The sequence below is a fragment of the Labrus mixtus genome, chromosome 7 (assembly GCF_963584025.1).
Source record: "Labrus mixtus chromosome 7, fLabMix1.1, whole genome shotgun sequence".
In the NCBI taxonomy this organism is placed as follows: Eukaryota; Metazoa; Chordata; class Actinopteri; order Labriformes; family Labridae; genus Labrus; species Labrus mixtus.
The window spans coordinates 27,074,979-27,092,620 of NC_083618.1; the positions used below are offsets into that span (position 1 = coordinate 27,074,979).

General features: G+C 40.6%; 1 protein-coding gene across 1 annotated transcript in view; it reads left to right on the forward strand.

Moving 5' to 3' along the window:
- Positions 1-17,642, forward strand: part of fbln2 (fibulin 2) — a 73,053-nt gene that overhangs the window by 22,407 nt on the left and 33,004 nt on the right. Inside the window, exons 3-6 of the mRNA XM_061041439.1 lie at positions 8,163-8,286; positions 9,721-9,850; positions 10,844-11,030; positions 16,900-17,109. Coding sequence (XP_060897422.1) covers positions 8,163-8,286; positions 9,721-9,850; positions 10,844-11,030; positions 16,900-17,109 — 651 coding nt within the window. The remainder of the gene's footprint in view (positions 1-8,162; positions 8,287-9,720; positions 9,851-10,843; positions 11,031-16,899; positions 17,110-17,642) is intronic.

Below are 17,642 nucleotides of genomic sequence, written 5' to 3' on the forward strand. Positions count from 1 at the left end.
TGTAAGAACACTCTTTGCAAGCCTACAGTCCATTATATTCCCATCTGCTTTCCAGATTACACCCTGGGGGGCTGAGCGAGAAGCAGGGCAGAGAAGAGACGGATTGATACTTGCATACTGTATTCCTGCAGTCATGTTTGAATCTTGTTGAGATGCTGGAAAATTCAAAATAATCCTTGGACTGACCCTTAAAAAGTATGACTAAAAAACCAGTCACTTTGTCCTGACGACATTGTAGAGTTTTACAAAAAACTAAACCTGAGAGAACAACACAGTGATTGAACTTATTGAAAAGCTATTTTTACAGGAAGTGGCTATTTTGAAACAGACTCAGTAGTGTCGTCTTGTGTAAAAATACACCTTTCTTTGAAGGCTGCCAGTCTGTCTATTTGAAATGTTTCCATTGGATAAGACTCCTGGATGGCTTCCAACCTTATGACACAAATACCTTAGTTTTAGTAAGTGAAATCCACATCCTGTGAAGGGACAGAAACACATCCTGCATTATTCATGGAGATTAAGTATTGTATCATATACAATGATAATATTTGTAATTTGACAATGGTCAATATAGTTATCTGCAATCAGACATTTCACAAGTGCACAAAGACAAACCCAGACGTGAGAAGAAGGTCTGAAGCTGGAGGTTATCTGTGTAATCAGTTGCATTTTTGCAGCTGAGCGGTATAGCGAGTTGTTTCCTAATTGCTAGATTGGCAGTTCGATCCATGGCTCCTGCAGTCCACATGTTTAAGTGTCCTTGGAATTTGTGTGACTGTGATTACATCAGTAATGAAGTGTAGCCAGACACGTTGCACAGCAGCCGCTTCAATCAGTGAATAGATGACATGTAGTGTAAACTATTTTGAGTAAAAATTAGAAAATCCCTGTAAGTGTTAGGGGTTGTAAATCGTTCAATGTCTCACAATTTATTAAATATCTGTCATGGAAAAAAAGCTGCTCCATGGACAGTACAGGCACAGTCATACATTACTAATGCTGGGAGCTAGCTGATGCTAGCAGAACAGCTGACTGGCCTGGACCGACACTCCCCTTGCTGCATCAGTGAACCAAGGAAGATGGAAAGGGTGTATGGACAAAATTGCTAGCAGCAGGTTTCCCGCAATCAAACTGGCTGCTGGGGAAACTTTACTCAGTGTGAAGGAAAGTATGTTTTGAAAAATTGCTTTTGAATTGATTCAGAAATGTAGGAATTAAAAATGTAATTTCCAACGTAAGTCCATTTTTCCCCACACCCCTACAATTTACAATTTGCAGTCCATATCTGATTTCCTACAGCTTGAGTACAAGCAGAACCATTATAAGCACAGCCAGGGACTATTAAAGCATGAGAGCCAGCACAAGATCAGAACCAAAACATTTATAAATTATGCTCTTAAACTGAAATTCATCGACCTTGAGTTGGACAGGACCGAGCTGGAGGCCAGCGACCAACTCTGGAAGAACTGAGTTGGGGTCCTGAGTCGGCCCCTAAAGTAGCCTCGACCTGCTTCTGATGTGTTCGCTGCAGGAAGGCCGCTTTCCAACCTGCTTAAGATTTAGTGCTTTGATGCAAAATAAACCCATTTTGTTCATTTGAGAATTTAATCTCAGAGAACATTCAGTTTTACAAACGTCTCAATCTATTGTCTGTGTACTTTGAAGTTACAAATATATGTTAATACTTTTGGAAAACTTCATAACATAGTTTGAAGGAATGTAATAGCTGACTTACTTAACTTAACTTAACTTACTTAACTTAACTTAACCAACCAAACTTTGATTACATACATTCCTATGTCTGGGGTTTTGTAGCCTATATTGTACTGTTGAATGATGCACAGATACAAATCTGGGCCTTGCTGGAGGCAATAATGGCTTCTTTTTTTCACAAGTCAATCCTTAACACGATGTATGTTGGTAAGCCAAAATGAAACACAACAAGACAGACACTATATCACTATATACATGAGACAAGCGTTATTCCACAGACTCCTACAGAGTACAGGGTATACTGTATGCACGACGTAGATGGTGGTTGGATACAGTGCTGAAATCTGTATTTTTCTATATTTGTCACATATCTGACAGGAATTGGAGGCATTCCTTCCATTTCCAGAACTCATTTCCTTTATGGCTGTACTTGTCCAAAATGATTAAAGTCAGAATACTTTGACATTTTTCGTTAAACCCTCAATATTGAAGAATGTCCTGCCTTAATGCAGCATTATACGCAGTCTATAATTCTGACAGTCTCCTCATATTGCTGTGGAGAAGGAGTTAGTCAGTTCCACTCTGCTGGTTTATTTGGGTATGGAAGCACATTGATTAATGACCGTCACTATGTCTTTCAAGGCGAGGAAAGCTTGTGACTGTTGCAGAGTGGTGGGAGTGGGAGGCAGTTAGCATCCTCACATTGTTCTAAGCCATTACACACTCTGGCCCGCTTGTATTATTAAATTGTAAAAACGACACTCCCAAAATGCCTCCAGTGCCCCGTCAGTCCATTCATACTGACTGCACAAATAAACACATCGAAAAAAGAAAGCACTCAGAGGCGGGAAAATGAGAGTCAATCTTTTTTTTTTCTGTTTAAGGTCTGTGAGAGTTCAACAGGAACGAAGGCTTTTCCCCTCAGAAGTGGTGGATACGCTGCTGTTTGTGTGTTTGCTGTTTTCAGGGTTTGGAGAAAATTTTATTAAAAGCATATTTATACCAATCATTTTCAACTGTCACTCCTTTCTACGTTTTTTTGGCTAAATGTGGTTTATGTGGTTAGCAGCCTAATTTTTTTGTACATTTTAAATAAAATATTTTCCCCCTGAAAGGTACGTCTCGTAGCATAAGAGAACCTTGGGTCACTATATTTACACTGATATTTTTATTATATATTCAATTATTTGGATCTATTTGATTTTAATTTAGCATAATAAAAAGAAAACAAAAATGTGAATAATAAAATTAACAATAAACTGAATAAACTACTTTTGATTGTGAAAACTCTAGTGATATCAGACGTGATAAGAGATGTTCCCAGCCGACTTCTATAGTAATCGGTTGAATAGAAATGTCGATTCCGTTTAACTGACTAGTTTAAAGGTAAGAAAACAGTTCAACAGTTTATTCAAAATTGTCGGCTGGTAAATGACGATATTTTGTTTGCTGAGTGTGGCCAGCCTTCTGGCCTCCCTGCAACTTATCAGCCTCAAGCCTGTGTTAAACAGGATTAAGCATGGCTTTGGTCAATATATATTTTTATTTCCATGTTCTAGATCAAAATACTATCAAACCACGCTGCTCCTATGAGATGCTTTTCTTTCACTGTGCTTGTTTACATCTGTGTAGTAGAGCGAGGAGAACTGGACCATTAACCAGAGCTGCAGCTGGTCTATGGCTAAAACTACGGCTAGTGGTTGGCAGGATAATACAACATTTGATCGCCATCGAAGGCCAAAATATTCATCATTTGTTTTCCTGACTAGTTATTCTATTGCTGACTAGAGAGATTGAAGGCATTTAAAAGTTTAGTCTACCAAACACGCATAACCCTAGACATGATTCTGCAGTTTGCTTGAACACACCATATTGCTCTTTGTTTTGGTTTAAATCAGAACTACCTTTCTGTTGAACTTCAGTTACTTTAATCAACTTTTTTCATTTAGCAGAAAACTGATTTAAAAAAAGAGGCTCTAAAACTCCATTATGCACTACATGCCAAAATCAAACTACTGTAGTGGACAAACTGTGCAGCGTTTTGGCAAAAAACAATTGACTACATTAGCAGCTAGAGTGAATGTTTTTTGTCTCCAGAGTTGGATCTCTGTTTGAGACCAAAAACACAGATGAAAAAAGGGTGAATTCTTGCCCTATCGTCATCAGCCGGATAAAACCTAACTTCAAAAACAGGCTAATCTGTGGCTGATTTAATCATTGTTTTCTAACAATTCTCCATACCAACTTTATTTATTGTGTTTGCAGATCATTCAGTCGGCTCCATTTGTTCAAACATTCATGCTGTATGAATCTTAAGTTCTTTAAATATTTGAAGAATTTCTTGAGAATCTCTTAAAACCTGTACCTGCCTCTGTTCAAAACTAGGTTGATGATGCTAAAAGTCATAGACTGGAAATCCAGTTCTAGCTAATGGAGCTAACAATCAATGAAGCTGAGGGTGAAAATATTTCAGTGACAGTAAATCACTACAAGCAACTCCTTTTGCATTTCACATGTGCAAAATGTTGACAGAAATTAAATGTACACTGTAAATATGTTCTTCTTTTCGGAGATGGCACTACTACTCTAGTTTTTCCAAGACAGATTATGTTGACGCTTCATCAAATTCATGAATTGGCTGATACATCTGGACAGCCTTATGTCAGCATGGCCACTCAGAAAATGAATGTATGTTCACCTCATTAGCACCATGACCATCCGCATTACAGACACATTAGTGGCTGCAGCCATTAATCACGTCACATGGTTGTTGGTGTCTGGATGTTGTCATACACTCTCAGGCGGTGCAGATGTGCCTGACGCGTGTCTCTGTGTGCTGTGTTTGCCCAGACAGAGTAATGATGGGCGAGCAGTGTGAGGCCGCGCTAATCAGTCCGGATGAACCCCATGGGAGCTCCTTAAGTGGACGGATGTGTCTTACTTTTGGTCTATCTGCTTTAGAACAGGCCAGATTGGAGGAGAGGCAGTGCAGCCATGCTGGAAACCATGTGGACTCTGTCAACAACAGCAATTTACAAACCAGTGGTTTTCTGAGCTATAAATATATCTGCTTGTTCCCATTGTTTCTTGGGGGATTAGTAGGAAACTCTTGAGTGTTAAGCTTGACCTGAACCTCCGGCTGGACAGCATGTTTGGCCAGTGAGAAATTACAGTGCCTGGAGTTTGCTGTGAAATCTTGAATCTGACTTAAATACAGTCTCACCGTTCATTTTTCACTGTACATTATTATACATCCAACCTACACCTTGATCCTCGATGGGACAGATGTCACACTTTGGGGCGGCAGTAGCTAAGTCTTTAGGAACTTGGGTTGGGAACCTGAGGGTCGCCGGTTCAAGTCCCCAGTGCGGACCAAAATATGGATGTTGGTCTGGTTGCTGGAGAGGTGCCAGGTCACTTCCCCCAGTGCAGCCAAAGGTGCCCTTGAGCAAGGCACTGAACCCCAAACAAATCTGGCGCATGCTCCATTAATGCATGTCCACAGGTCGTGATTGAGCATGTGTGAATCTCGGGCCTATGTGTGTGAGTAGCATGTCTCTAAATAACAGTGTGTAAACCAGAGTATGCCCTCAGGGATTAATAAAGTATGTTTAAAAAAACATGGTTGCATCATTTTCAGACTTTCAAGTGTTTGAGAAGAAAGCACATTTAAAGTCCGCTCTGTATGAGGCCATGAGTTTTACTTACTGAAACATCTTTGTTTTGGGAGTAAAATGAGAAGCTGCTTTTACTTCCAAGCGTCTTCTTCTCTTAACTTGACCCTATTTTTTTCTGAAGACAGTGCGAAATGAATAATGCAGAGGCAAGCCTTAGCTTTAAATGCTGTTTAGTGATCTTTAAAGGAGCAGAGAGTGAGATGAAGTTGAATGCAGCGAAGTGAAGAAAAGAAGTTTGGAATGGAAGCTCAAACCGAAGCTATTTCAGGCATTCTGGGCTCCAAAGTTCTTATTTGGCTGAATAAAAAAACTGTGCAGTATGGGATTAGCATAGCTCTCACTTATTATACATGCAACGAATACAATGGATTTTCGTTTGAGGAAATCGTGCATGCTGGGAACTTCTAAATCTGATCCCATTGCTTTACTCTGTGGCTGTTTGAAATTACAGTTTCAACCGGAGCTCTGCTATGAATCTGCATCTGAACAGAATGAGAGTCATTGACGTTTTTTGTGTTTTTTTAAATATGTTTGTTTCTTGTCCTAAAAAGCCAAAAAATGTTTGTGAGTTGAAAACAAAAGGCCTTTGTCAATGGCTTTTTTTTTTAAAGGGCACGGAGAGAAGTTTGGCATGTGTGCGTGTGTGCACTCTAAGCTGTGTAAGCTATTAGGTGTGTATGAGCAGCAGGGTGAGACGGCTTTTGGTCTGACGTGGAGGCGATGGGGAGGCTGACGAGCTCCTGGCGTTCTTTTAGTGCCAGGCAGCAGCAGCAGCAGCATCAGCAGCTGCCTCACAGTGTGTTCCTCCACACAGACTGAGTGCCACGCAGAGCAGCTGGGGGGGGGGGGGGGGGGGGGTCTATTCAGTCTCTGTGGGACCCCCAGTGCGGCTAAGAAAGACAGTGATCACTGTGACGGCTGCCACGTCAGCAGCCTCATGACGTAGATGAGGTTTGCTGCAAAGCAGTTAATCGGAAGCGCGAAAAAAATGGCTCCGATTTATGGATCATACCGCAACAAAATCCTGTGGTTTAGAAATATGAAAGGCATTCATTCAATCATAGGGATTTAATTGATCCTGGTTTTACACATGTTTCATGGATTTGTTTTCCTCTAGTTAATGACATTGAAACATTGCCAGTTTCCCTCTGCAGAAGTGGAAGGTTTAAAATAAGGAGCCAGAACTGGAATTTAATTTAGCTGTTTCCTTACTGAATGATTTAACTGGTGTGTTAACAATGACGACTGATTGAATTTACAGAAACATCCATAAAGTTATCCGAAGTAACCTGTTAGTTTCAAAGTGATGCTTGGTGGTCTGATTTGAATAACTTAATGGAACTATGGTTGTTTTCATTTTTCATTTTTAGAAAAACAACTTTCTTTCTTTGTTGCCTTTGTTTGTTCTTTTTTGATCGATAACACTTGTGTTCTTGAACTCAGTAGCAAGCCAATCTCTGAGATTTTGACAGTTCTGTTGGTCTCTGAAGGGTCAGGAGTTTTAATATTGTAGCTGATGATATTTCTTTTTTCAGCTGTCTGCAAAATGTAAACATCAGTTCATCCTTGTCATCTGTTCCATTTTCATAGTTTCCAAAGTTTCTGTGATGGAGCTTCTTTGGGTTACACTGTGGCATTAAAGGAGCAATATGTTACACTGACACCTAGTGTTTAAAATGGGTACTGCAGCCCAAATTAAAATATTGGAGATACCTGTCTACTCATTGCTGCAACACCTGTTGGTTTGACCTGTTAACTGGTTTCATATCTGGCAAACTGAGGGGCGTCCAAAACAGCTGTGTGGGGGGGATGCCTCTAAAACCACCTACCTTCTCTGGTCTGGCATTGTAGTCCGAGAAGCCAGCACATCAACATAGCATGTTTCCTTAATGTCTGATGATGTAGTAAGGTCATTTTTATAATTTAATTCTGAAGATATCTTACATATTGGACCTTTTAAGGTTAGTTTTTGACTTAAAAAAAGGATTTAATTGTGTCTTTTAGCACTGGTGGTGAGGAAACAAGATGTTTGTCTAAAGAATCACCAAGTGTAATGAAATTCAAAGACGACTCTTCTAAACTTAGTATTTTGTGCTTTAAGGCAAATGTGGGTATGCTATAAAAAAGATGACAAAGTATATCTGCCTAACTCAGGCATGTTTTGTTCGTTATTATGAGCATGTTAGCTTGCAGTTAGCTTTCAGTTCCTCTTCTCATGAAACCAACCTTAATTGAAACCAGATGCTTTCTGACTCATTGTTAATCTTAAGCATCAGTAGTTCAAGTTATCCAATGTCTGTGCACAATTTGAATGAGACTTTCCTAAACCCTCCACACCCAAAATCCGTCCTTCCAATTTGCTGCTTAATTGGGGCTTTGGCCAAACTATTAGTACATGTCAGGATCAATTTGTCACACTTCTTGTTGGTACCCATATCTGCTATTCTACTTATTTACTTACTTGAACTGTAACTCTCCCCAGACCTGAGTGAAAAAAGTTTCCAATCATTAAATGGGCTACTGTATTCTGGTGACGTGACTTTATTCAGCTGTAGAAATGTTAAAGGCGCCTTTGAGGCCTTCTGCAGTCTACCATATGTTTCAGTCATATGTTTCTGTCAGATTGCCGACAGTGTTCACTGCACTCTTCAGGCTTCTGTCTGCAGTCTAGCTGTGCAGGCTCAAAGGATTTACTGCAGAACCTTTTTTTGTTTTATTCCACCAGTCTTGCATGTGATGATGTATGCATACCTGCATGTCTCTGTGCTGCAGGTCCAGGTGTCTCTGCTGAAGACCTGCTGCAGAGCTGCTGTGCTGCAGGCCGGAGATGGGCCTCAGAAAATCACCACTGCAACAACATGCCAATTCTGAGCAACGATAAGCAATCCCTGTGCAGGTAAGTGAAAGGAAAAAAAACAAACATATATCACAGACTTTATAATAACTTTTGTGGATGAGGCCAAACAAATCACAATTTCAGTTGTAAGGAGAAGCCCTTAGTGTTTTATCTGAACTACAGCTTAAAATTACTTTTGATTAAGATGCAATCAAATAGTGTCTGTAGTGTTTAAGGTTCAGTAAATTTATACAGTATGTTAGGTTTCTTTAACATTTAGGATACATTTTTAAAGGGCACTCATACTATTTTGGAGACATCTGGATATGGTTTTTCATTTGTTTAGAAAGTTTAAATTCTTCCCACTTCAGTCAAATCAAAGGCTTTAAATCATACTCCCAACACAACATGTGCTCAACATATCCACATGGGACCATTAATGTTTCACTTTTGTTTGCTGCGGAATAACATAAACTTGTTGATTAGGCCATTAAGAAAACTGTCTTAGTTTGGCTCCAGATCTGGAGTTCAATAAACCAGGCTGCCTTGTCCGACTACAAATCCCTCCAGTGATCCATCGTTTTGTGTGCACTATTTCCTCAACCATAGACCTAATATAAAAAGTGGTCAACATGAAGTAATGCCTTAATATCATATTTTTTAAGGCCAACAAAATAGGTTTAAGACTGTGGTCTACTTAAGAGTTAAGTTAATAATAAATCAATCAGGATGTAGGATAAGGATATAACAATGTGTGGCCAACATAGACTGAATAAAACATGGACGTCATCTCAGTGATGTCACTGTCATGGTTTCTGAAGAGACATTATGGAACATAACAAAGGCAAATAATATTATATCAACTCAGCTCATGATGAATCTAGAAGCAGAAACCATGTGGAGCTGAAGCAGGCCATAGCCTCCTGGGAATAAAGCTATTTGCTCAACTGTCAGTCAACTCAGCCTGCCTCTAATTGTGTAAATGTCATCCCTCATTTAGTTTTTACCGACAAAGAAAAATAGCTGTTCATAATAATGCCGGTTTAAAAAAAAACAAGACTTTTAACACAAAGTTTTATCATCCAGTGTCAAGTGGACACTCAAAGAAATGTAATCCGCATTGTCTCCATTTTTCATTACTGGAGGTCACCGCTTGGTAGCCACTCTACTCTCAAAATATGGTCACTTCTGATTCCAAACAAAAATCTAAGATGGTGAAGTCCAAAATGAAGAAATCAAGCTTCAAAAGAGATGTTCAAAGACCTGTGTGTGTGTGTGTGTGTGTGTGTGTGTGTGTGTGTGTGTGTGTGTGTGTGTGTGTGTGTGTGTGTGTGTGTGTGTGTGTGTGTGTGTGTGTGTGTGTGTGTGTGTGTGTGTGTGTGTGTGTGTGTGTGTGTGTGTGTGTGTGTGTGTGTGTGTGTGTGTGTGTGTGTGTGTGTGTGTGTGTGTGTCTGTGTGTGTCTGTGTCTGTGTCTGTATCTGTGTGTGTGTCAGTGTTGCAGAGAAGCAGTGCTGCCTCAGCTCTGTGAGAGAGAGCCGCTGTGAAATTGGTGTGATGTCAGCCAGAGGTGGTGACGCATGTGAAGTGAATGAGGAGGAGCAGTGCACAGATGACGCCTATCAGGTACATTACTCTCTCACCACCGTGACAACTACACTGCAGTGTTGTTTTCATGTCGTCCACTGACAATTGTCTTTATTTGAAAGAATTCAGGGAAGGGTGCGTGCTAGGACACAACAAAGAAGAAGATGGTTGAGTCATGACTAGAAGGCATGATGTCATGAGTGTATGGTGCTCACATTTTCGAGACAAAGGGTTCTTCATATAAACAATGTCTGAATTGATTACAGGTTATGACGTCTTCCTCTTTAATGACAAAGTCAGGCAGGGTAACACTTACGTTTAAGAATAGTTAAAAGACAGCAAAACCAGACCATGCAAGGTCAGACTGATGGCCGTGGTCAGTGGGAATCCTTAACATGATGAACCTGGAATGTGCCAGTGTATTTTTTTATTTGACACAGTTTAAACATCCCATTGATTGTACGTTGGCTTGGCACTCCTGAGCACTTAATTTCAGATGTGGATGCCCGCAGAGAGGCTGTTTTAAAGTCCAGGCAGCTTATTTCTGTTTGTTGGCAAAGCGAGTTGAGATACATTTGTAAAGAACTGCCAAGGTCTTCCACTTCTGTTTGCATCCAGCAGACATGTGAATACTTCCATATGGAAACGAGAATCATGCCTCAGCTCAGGAGACTATTTCTCAAAGAGGAAACCCGGTGGTTTGGCCCTCGAGCAAACTGCTCATGTGTTGAGGCAGCTGAGCCAAACCGTTGTGCCAGATCGCTGTTTTAGTTGAGAAAAAAAAAAAAAGAAGGGGGTGAAGGTCTGGTTTTCTTTCTGTGACATGTGTTTCAGGTTGAGGCGTCAGCTGAAATCCTTTGCAGTGTATTCACTTGCCTGTTGAGCTCTTCTGTCTCCTCCTCCTCCTCTGCTGTTTACTAAACAGGGCTCAAAGTGGAGAGCAATAAAGAGAGGAGGTGATGAGCGATGTGAAGGGCACGCCGGTGACACACTCGACATTAATAAGCACTGCTGTTGTGTGTGGATTGGCAGGTGTGCTGCAGCTGCTGTGCCCTCGGTTTGCGGCTGCGCGCTGAAGGGCGGGGCTGCGACGCGCACCAGTACCTGGGCTACCCGTGTGGTCACGTCCTCCTCACCTGCTGCGAGGAAGGGGAAAGTTCGCTCCAGATCCAGCTGAGGAGAAAGCAGATGCCCAGACCCACGGCTTTGCCTAGAAAAGGTACAGAGCACAGCAAGGTGTCACTGACATGAGAGCTTTCAACATGGGATACACATTCGTCATGTACATGGATGGAGTCAGGACTAACAGTTAAAAACACTCCTTTAGAGCCAGAGCTGCTTTACTAAAAAAACAAAAAAAAACAGAGCTAAGACAGGAAGTAGTCTAGCACATTTTAAAAAAGAAGCCCTGGGAGACCAGTGAAAGAAAATACACTGATCCATGAATGGTTTTAATTGTTTTGTTTTTTTGTATGTAAATGACTAGAGAACACGTTTTTTCAAGCTGATATTAATACACGAACACTGGAGAGAAAACAACTGTCAAGACTGAGAAAATGTTCATGTTTTTTTCTCAATTTAAACTTAGAGTGTCCTTTTTCTTACACATATACATAATGTTAAAGGTCACATCTTATGCAAAATACTGTGGAGCATGTTTTTCTAACACTAATATGTGTCCCTAGTATGTCTACAAACTTCCCAATGATGAGAAAAGTCCATCCTCTCCGTCTTTTCCCAGCTTCACTTTTCACAAAATGTGTGCTCTAACAGGCTGTTTGGAGATTTTCCCCTTCATGACATCACAAAGGGCAGTAACCCCCCCCCCCCTTCTGTCCTCTTGAGTCTGGCTTCTCACCTTAAACAATAGGGCATGGAGCGAGAAAGCCCGAGCCACCCAAGTCCTTCCAGAGAGGGGGCGTGGTCAGACACAGCTCATTTACATATTTAAAGCTACAGACACAGAAACAGCCTGTTCTGAGCAGGGCTGAAATAAAGTGGTTTAAAGACATGTTAAAAAAAATACAGGATCACAGAGGTTATGGCATGTTTTGGGGAGCTCTGAAGATTATTGAAACTTGTTGAAAAGCAGGATAATATGTGACCTTTAAGGTGTATTAAGGTTGTTTTTTAAAGAGCATTTGATCATTCGACAGGATCTTTCACGTGAAAAGATATTCCCCTCATGATAATTCAGCAAACTCTATTTGACAGAGGAGATTACATTCTTACAACGGCTCTTTCCAAAGTGAGGAAAAGAACAACCTTTAATGAGTTCATGTACGAGTTAAGTCACCAATGCTCGTTTCTTGAATGGTGCTCTTATAATAGGGTATGGAAAAGTCAAGTAGCAAATATTTTACATAAATGCACAACGGATAAAAGCAACAGCGGCCTTATCTTTGATGCCATCATTGCATGAAAAATTGACCAGTATTATGTGGGTATGCATGTGTGTGTATGTATGCATGCATGTAGTGCATTGATTGCTTGCGATCGATTCTGCACTTTCTCGCCTTATTATTCCTTACAAGCCTAAATTAGTGTTGAAAATATTTCTCTCTTGAAATCATGCAACATGGTGTCCAATGTCAATAAACCAGCTGCTCCGCTGGAAAGAAAATCATTAACCCTGTTTTTCCTAAAGTCTATCTCAAAAGATCTTACTGCGACTGACATTTATTCAATGTTATACAGATGTAAATAGCTTCTCCATTTTCTTAATGCATTTCACACAAGGAAAAAAAATACATTTTGAGAATACTTTCACTTCTTAGTGTCAATGCAACAAAAACCAAACTCCCGTGTGACCAGTGTAATTAGTGTGTGGATGGGACAAAACACAAGGGATTAACTGTAATCTAGATGTCTTAGTCCACCACTGCATTAAAGGGGGGATACTTTAGCAAAGCTGTCCGACTTAGAGGGTCTTAAAAGAATGATGATTTTGATACTGGTTCCAAAGAACGCCTTTTTATCCTTCAGCAATTGGTTAACTTTGCACAAAGTATATTGCTGACTCTTCCTCCTTAGCTGCTCCATCGACAAAACATTTTCCATGAACTAGGTTGCACAAACTTTGCACACTGTAGTCGTATTATGGAATTGTCCTGGTGTGAGCCGTCAATATTTTTGTCCTTTATTGAAGTGTGTGTCAGAGGTGGAGTATGGGTTGAGTTTGATCTTCTGAAAAGACAGCTGCTCTCAGTTGATTGGTCAGCAGTCATGTTACCTTTCAGAGTAATGGGAAAAGAAGTATGCAAGCTGGGGATGAATCAGGAACAGATGGAAGCTCAGGCTGTTGTCTCTCTACTTGTGCCAGCAAACTTTCCATCCATCTCTGATCCATCAAGAAACCTAATGCCTGTGACATTTACGTCAATGTGTGATCAAGAAGCTGAGGTTCAGGATATACCTGCTCCAATACCTATTGGTATCTCCTTATCTCTGCAGTGGAGCAGTTTGACTTTTTCTTCTGTTCTCTTCTGGGCTCTGAATATGACCTTGTATGTATCCTGTTTGCAGCTGTACAGGATACTGCTGTACTGTGAGCAGGGATTTGCATGTTTTTCATCAATGACATCAGAATTGTAATGGTTGAAATAAGACTTAATAAGAAGCGGTATTTGTGAGCGTGTTTGTCTGTCTGTACTCTCCTGTGCAATTAGAACATTTAATCTCTCTTTAAGAAAGCACAAGGTCTTAAATCAAGCTTTTAACCTTTCTGAAAAAGTATTTATGTGGAATTCAAAGGACTTTTATTCAGTTTTTTAGTTTACCATATTGGAACCAGACATGCATCATAATGAGTTGAAGCTCATTATTAGTCAGCCTTCACGGTTGTACTTTAATAAGAACAGTTGTATCATAGTTTGATGGTGAGTTAAAGTCATACTTCTCACCACCTCATGCAGCCTGTTATTTCATTCACAACATCAGAAGAATTCCTCCTAATCCTAAAGTTTAATATGCTCTGTTCTAACCATCAACTGAAGCTCATTTCCTTCGGCTTTAAAGGGATATGTGAATGATGTCATTCTGAAGTGGGAATCAATTAACCTGCTGAAAGCTGTGGACGGTTTTGGAGCAGCAGTCTGTCTTCCCCCCACACACACACACACACACACACACTCTCTCTCTCTCTATCTCTCTCTGTCTCTCATTCAGGATGCATGAAGGATGCCTTTACTTTGTGAGTGTTTTATGGATGAAAATAAGGATGAGATGCACTGTAATTATTTCCTTGGGGGATATGTTTTCACTCTTATGACTCACCGCCTTTTAATTAAAACAGGAAAAAATGTAATCGCCTTGCTCCTCTGAATTTAAACCGCAGGTAATGACTGTGAGAAATATTTACTTGAAACCCCGCAACTGGAGCCATCGCTGTTACAAACCAGCAGCATTATAGTGGGGGAAAAAAATGGATTCCCATGACTGTGAAGCTATAATTACTTTGTGAAAGAACTTTCTTTGTGTTCTTCATTCTGCTGGAAGGTTCTTGCTAATGTTGGACAGACTCTGTAGAGTTTGCTTAAACCATACATTTGTCTGACTTGTTTAGCAGAATGTCTCCCTGACCAGTTGTCATTTGACCTTTAGTTTTATTTAAACTAATTTAACAGCATGTTATACGTCTAAAGAGAGTGGTGTCTGTAAGGGGGCATTCACACCTGAGCTGTTTGGTCCATTTTGTTTGGTTTGGGGTGGTGTGAATGCTCAAACGAACTCTGGCACGGGCCAAAGAACCAAACTCTGGTCCGCTTGAAAACAGGGGTCTTGGTTCGCCCCCAAGTGCACCAGAGTTTGCAGCAAACACATCCTTTCTTTTCTTTCACTGTATGAATATTAAGAGAATAAATATTGACAGTGTTTGCTCTGTTGAAAACTTCTCTCCCACGTGGTGTTTTTCTCAGACAATGATTCCCTCATGGACCACAGTTCAGGGAGTCACCCAAAGTTTTACTTTTTTCAACACATTTTGTTTTGCAGTCTTGAATTAGACTGTGCTGTTATATTTATAAAAATGCCATGTAAATCACACTAATTGTACCGTCCCTGTCCCACTAGATGCATAACTTTCTTTTTTTAACTTGTGTATAGTATAATCAATCATTCAGTTAGTGTTTTTGTTCATGCATTCCCCATCCACAGTTAACATGAACAGTGGGAAGTTTACCATTAGCATTTCACACAAATGTCTGAAACAGCTGGTCTTTAATTGAACACAAAGCAAACAAATGCAGTAATCGTTTGTAACCCATGACCTATAATGACTAATGACTAATGACGTTCATGGCGTATTTTGTTAGTTGTACAACTACAGCTTATGGTTATCCTTTTGACTTAGTTGGAAACTCTACTTCTAAAACACTTTTTACTGTTTCCAGCTACTTTTGTTTCTTAAATGTAAAATGCAGTAAAGTGGTCTTACATGCTGAAATATAAAATGTGTCCTAAGCTAAAAATCATCGGTCTCCTTTGTACTCTGAATCCTATATTCCCAGGGTCATTTGTTCACTTGCTATATTTAATCTTATGGAAAAGTCAAAGTTTGACAGACCTACAATTTCTATCAAGTAATGCAGAGCAAGTTTCTGTTTCCAATTTTTTTTTTAACGAGGATTAACAAGCTTCTTGGCCATGAAGTGTTGATGAGAACACTTTGGCTTCTTTAGACTCATTAATTTGCGTTGCTCTGTAGCTGGTAACAATCTATTCCAGTGGTTTCCAACCTGGGGTCCGGGCCACCAAAGGGGGGGGGGGGCACCTGAGATCTCAGGAAGGGGGCACGAGGCTCTGTCTGCTCTAAGGTTGTCAAAATTAGATTTGCACATATGAAATAAAAATCATGTTAAAACATTACTGGGAAATCTATACAATGGTCTTGGGGGCATGGGGGGCCCACCTTCTATACAAGTTGGGGGGGCTCCATGGAAAAACAGTTGGGAACCTCTAATCTAGTCCACCCTGTAGAAAAACGTTTCAGGCAGAGGCTGAAATGAGGGATTTTACGGACACCAGTATAAGATTTTTAAAGCTCTTTCAACGCTACTCAAAAGGTGTCTCTCAATCAAAACAATGCAAAAGATGACATCGAGGCTGGAGGGGAATCATGGGAGTGATTCTCTCTGCTACTCCCCCCCTTGACCCCCTGATTAAAAAACAAACTCCGTGTTGACCATAGTCAATACGAACTGGTGAAACCGACCATAAAGAATATGTTTACCAACGATGTATCTGAGTAAAATTTAAATTAAGTTTTTATCACAGCAGCACATACAGCCACAGTATGGCAGCTTTTGGTAGCAGCTCCCGCTTCCTTATGCAGCGGTCTTTGACGTAACCTTTAAAATGTTACCTAAATGTATGTTGTCGGTTTCTGACAGCAATGTAACACTTTTTTCCCCTTGTGGGTCTTGGAGTGGCTTAGTTTTTTTTTTTTTTGGATACAAGTAGGAGGACTACCAGGAAAAATGTCGGTGAACCACTATCATAACACACCAGAGTTTACATCACACTCACTCACACAGGTTACCATATAGGCCACCATTGTGGCCATTGTGGCCACAAGTGGAAAGCAACGCACAAGTTAAATAAAACATCTAGTGTACAGACTTGATGAAGTTGAACAGCTGTTACAGAGACAATGTTTAATGTGCACAAACAGAAGCAATGACCTAAAAACCCTCTTTTAGGTAAGTGGCTCATTTCATTCCCTCTTTGCTTAATATTTTCCCATCTTTACTCATTCTAATTGCTCTCCGGAAACACTTACCATTTCATTTCTGTGCACTTTACTCTCACATTAGTGTCCTGAGTTCATAAGAGTTCCTTTAATGCACTGCACGGGCCCTGTCCTTTGCACTCGTTACTGTTGGTTTTTCTAATGATGGCAATTTAGGAATTGAAGTTTGGGATAAAAGCCTCACTTTAACACTGAGTGTAAATGAAATGGAGCAGCAGATGTTGTTTTGTGTCTTCAAGTCAGTTTCGTGAGGTAATTGTGAGGGATAAAGTATATAGGCAATCTGGTGCTGTATCTAATTTTAAGAACCCCTCTCATGCTTTCTCTCTTTCCCCTCCAGTCACTGACAGCAAGTTCCCCAAGGAAGCCTTCTCCATCAGTGCCACGGATGAAGCTGCAAACACGGTGGAGGAGCAGGAGGACGTGGATGAGTGTCAGCTCTACGCGGGCCAGCTGTGCCAGCACACATGCACCAACATCTGGGGCTCCTACCGCTGTGAATGTCATCAGGGCTACATCCTGCAGCAGGACGGACACTCCTGTGCACCAGGTACGTTCACTCATTTAGCAAGGCTGTCTCTTAAAGGTCACATATTATACTAATTTGCAACAAGTTAGAATAAGTCTCAGAGCACCCCAAAACATGTTTTTGCAGTTTCTTGTTATAAATCCACTCTGATCCTGTATTTGTATCATGCTTTTAAACCCCTCTATTTCAGCCCTGTTCAGAACAGGCTGTTTCTGTGTCTGTACCTTTAGATATGTAAATGAGCTGTGTCTGACCACGCCCCCTCTCTGGAAGGGCTTGGTGCTTTCTCGCTCCATGTCCTATTGTTTACGGTGAGAAGGCAGACTCAAGAGGGCAGAACAAACACCTCGCTGTGGGAGTGTCACCCACCTGAGGGGGAGGGGTTACTGCCCTTTGTGATGTCATGAATTGAACATCTCCAAACGGCCTGTTTTCTGAAAAGTGGAGCAGGCGAAAGATGGAGAGTAATGACTTTTCTCATAAGTGGGGGGTTTGTAGACAGGCCAGGGACACATATTAGTGACCTTTAAGTCATCTGGTTTTGGAACCAGAAC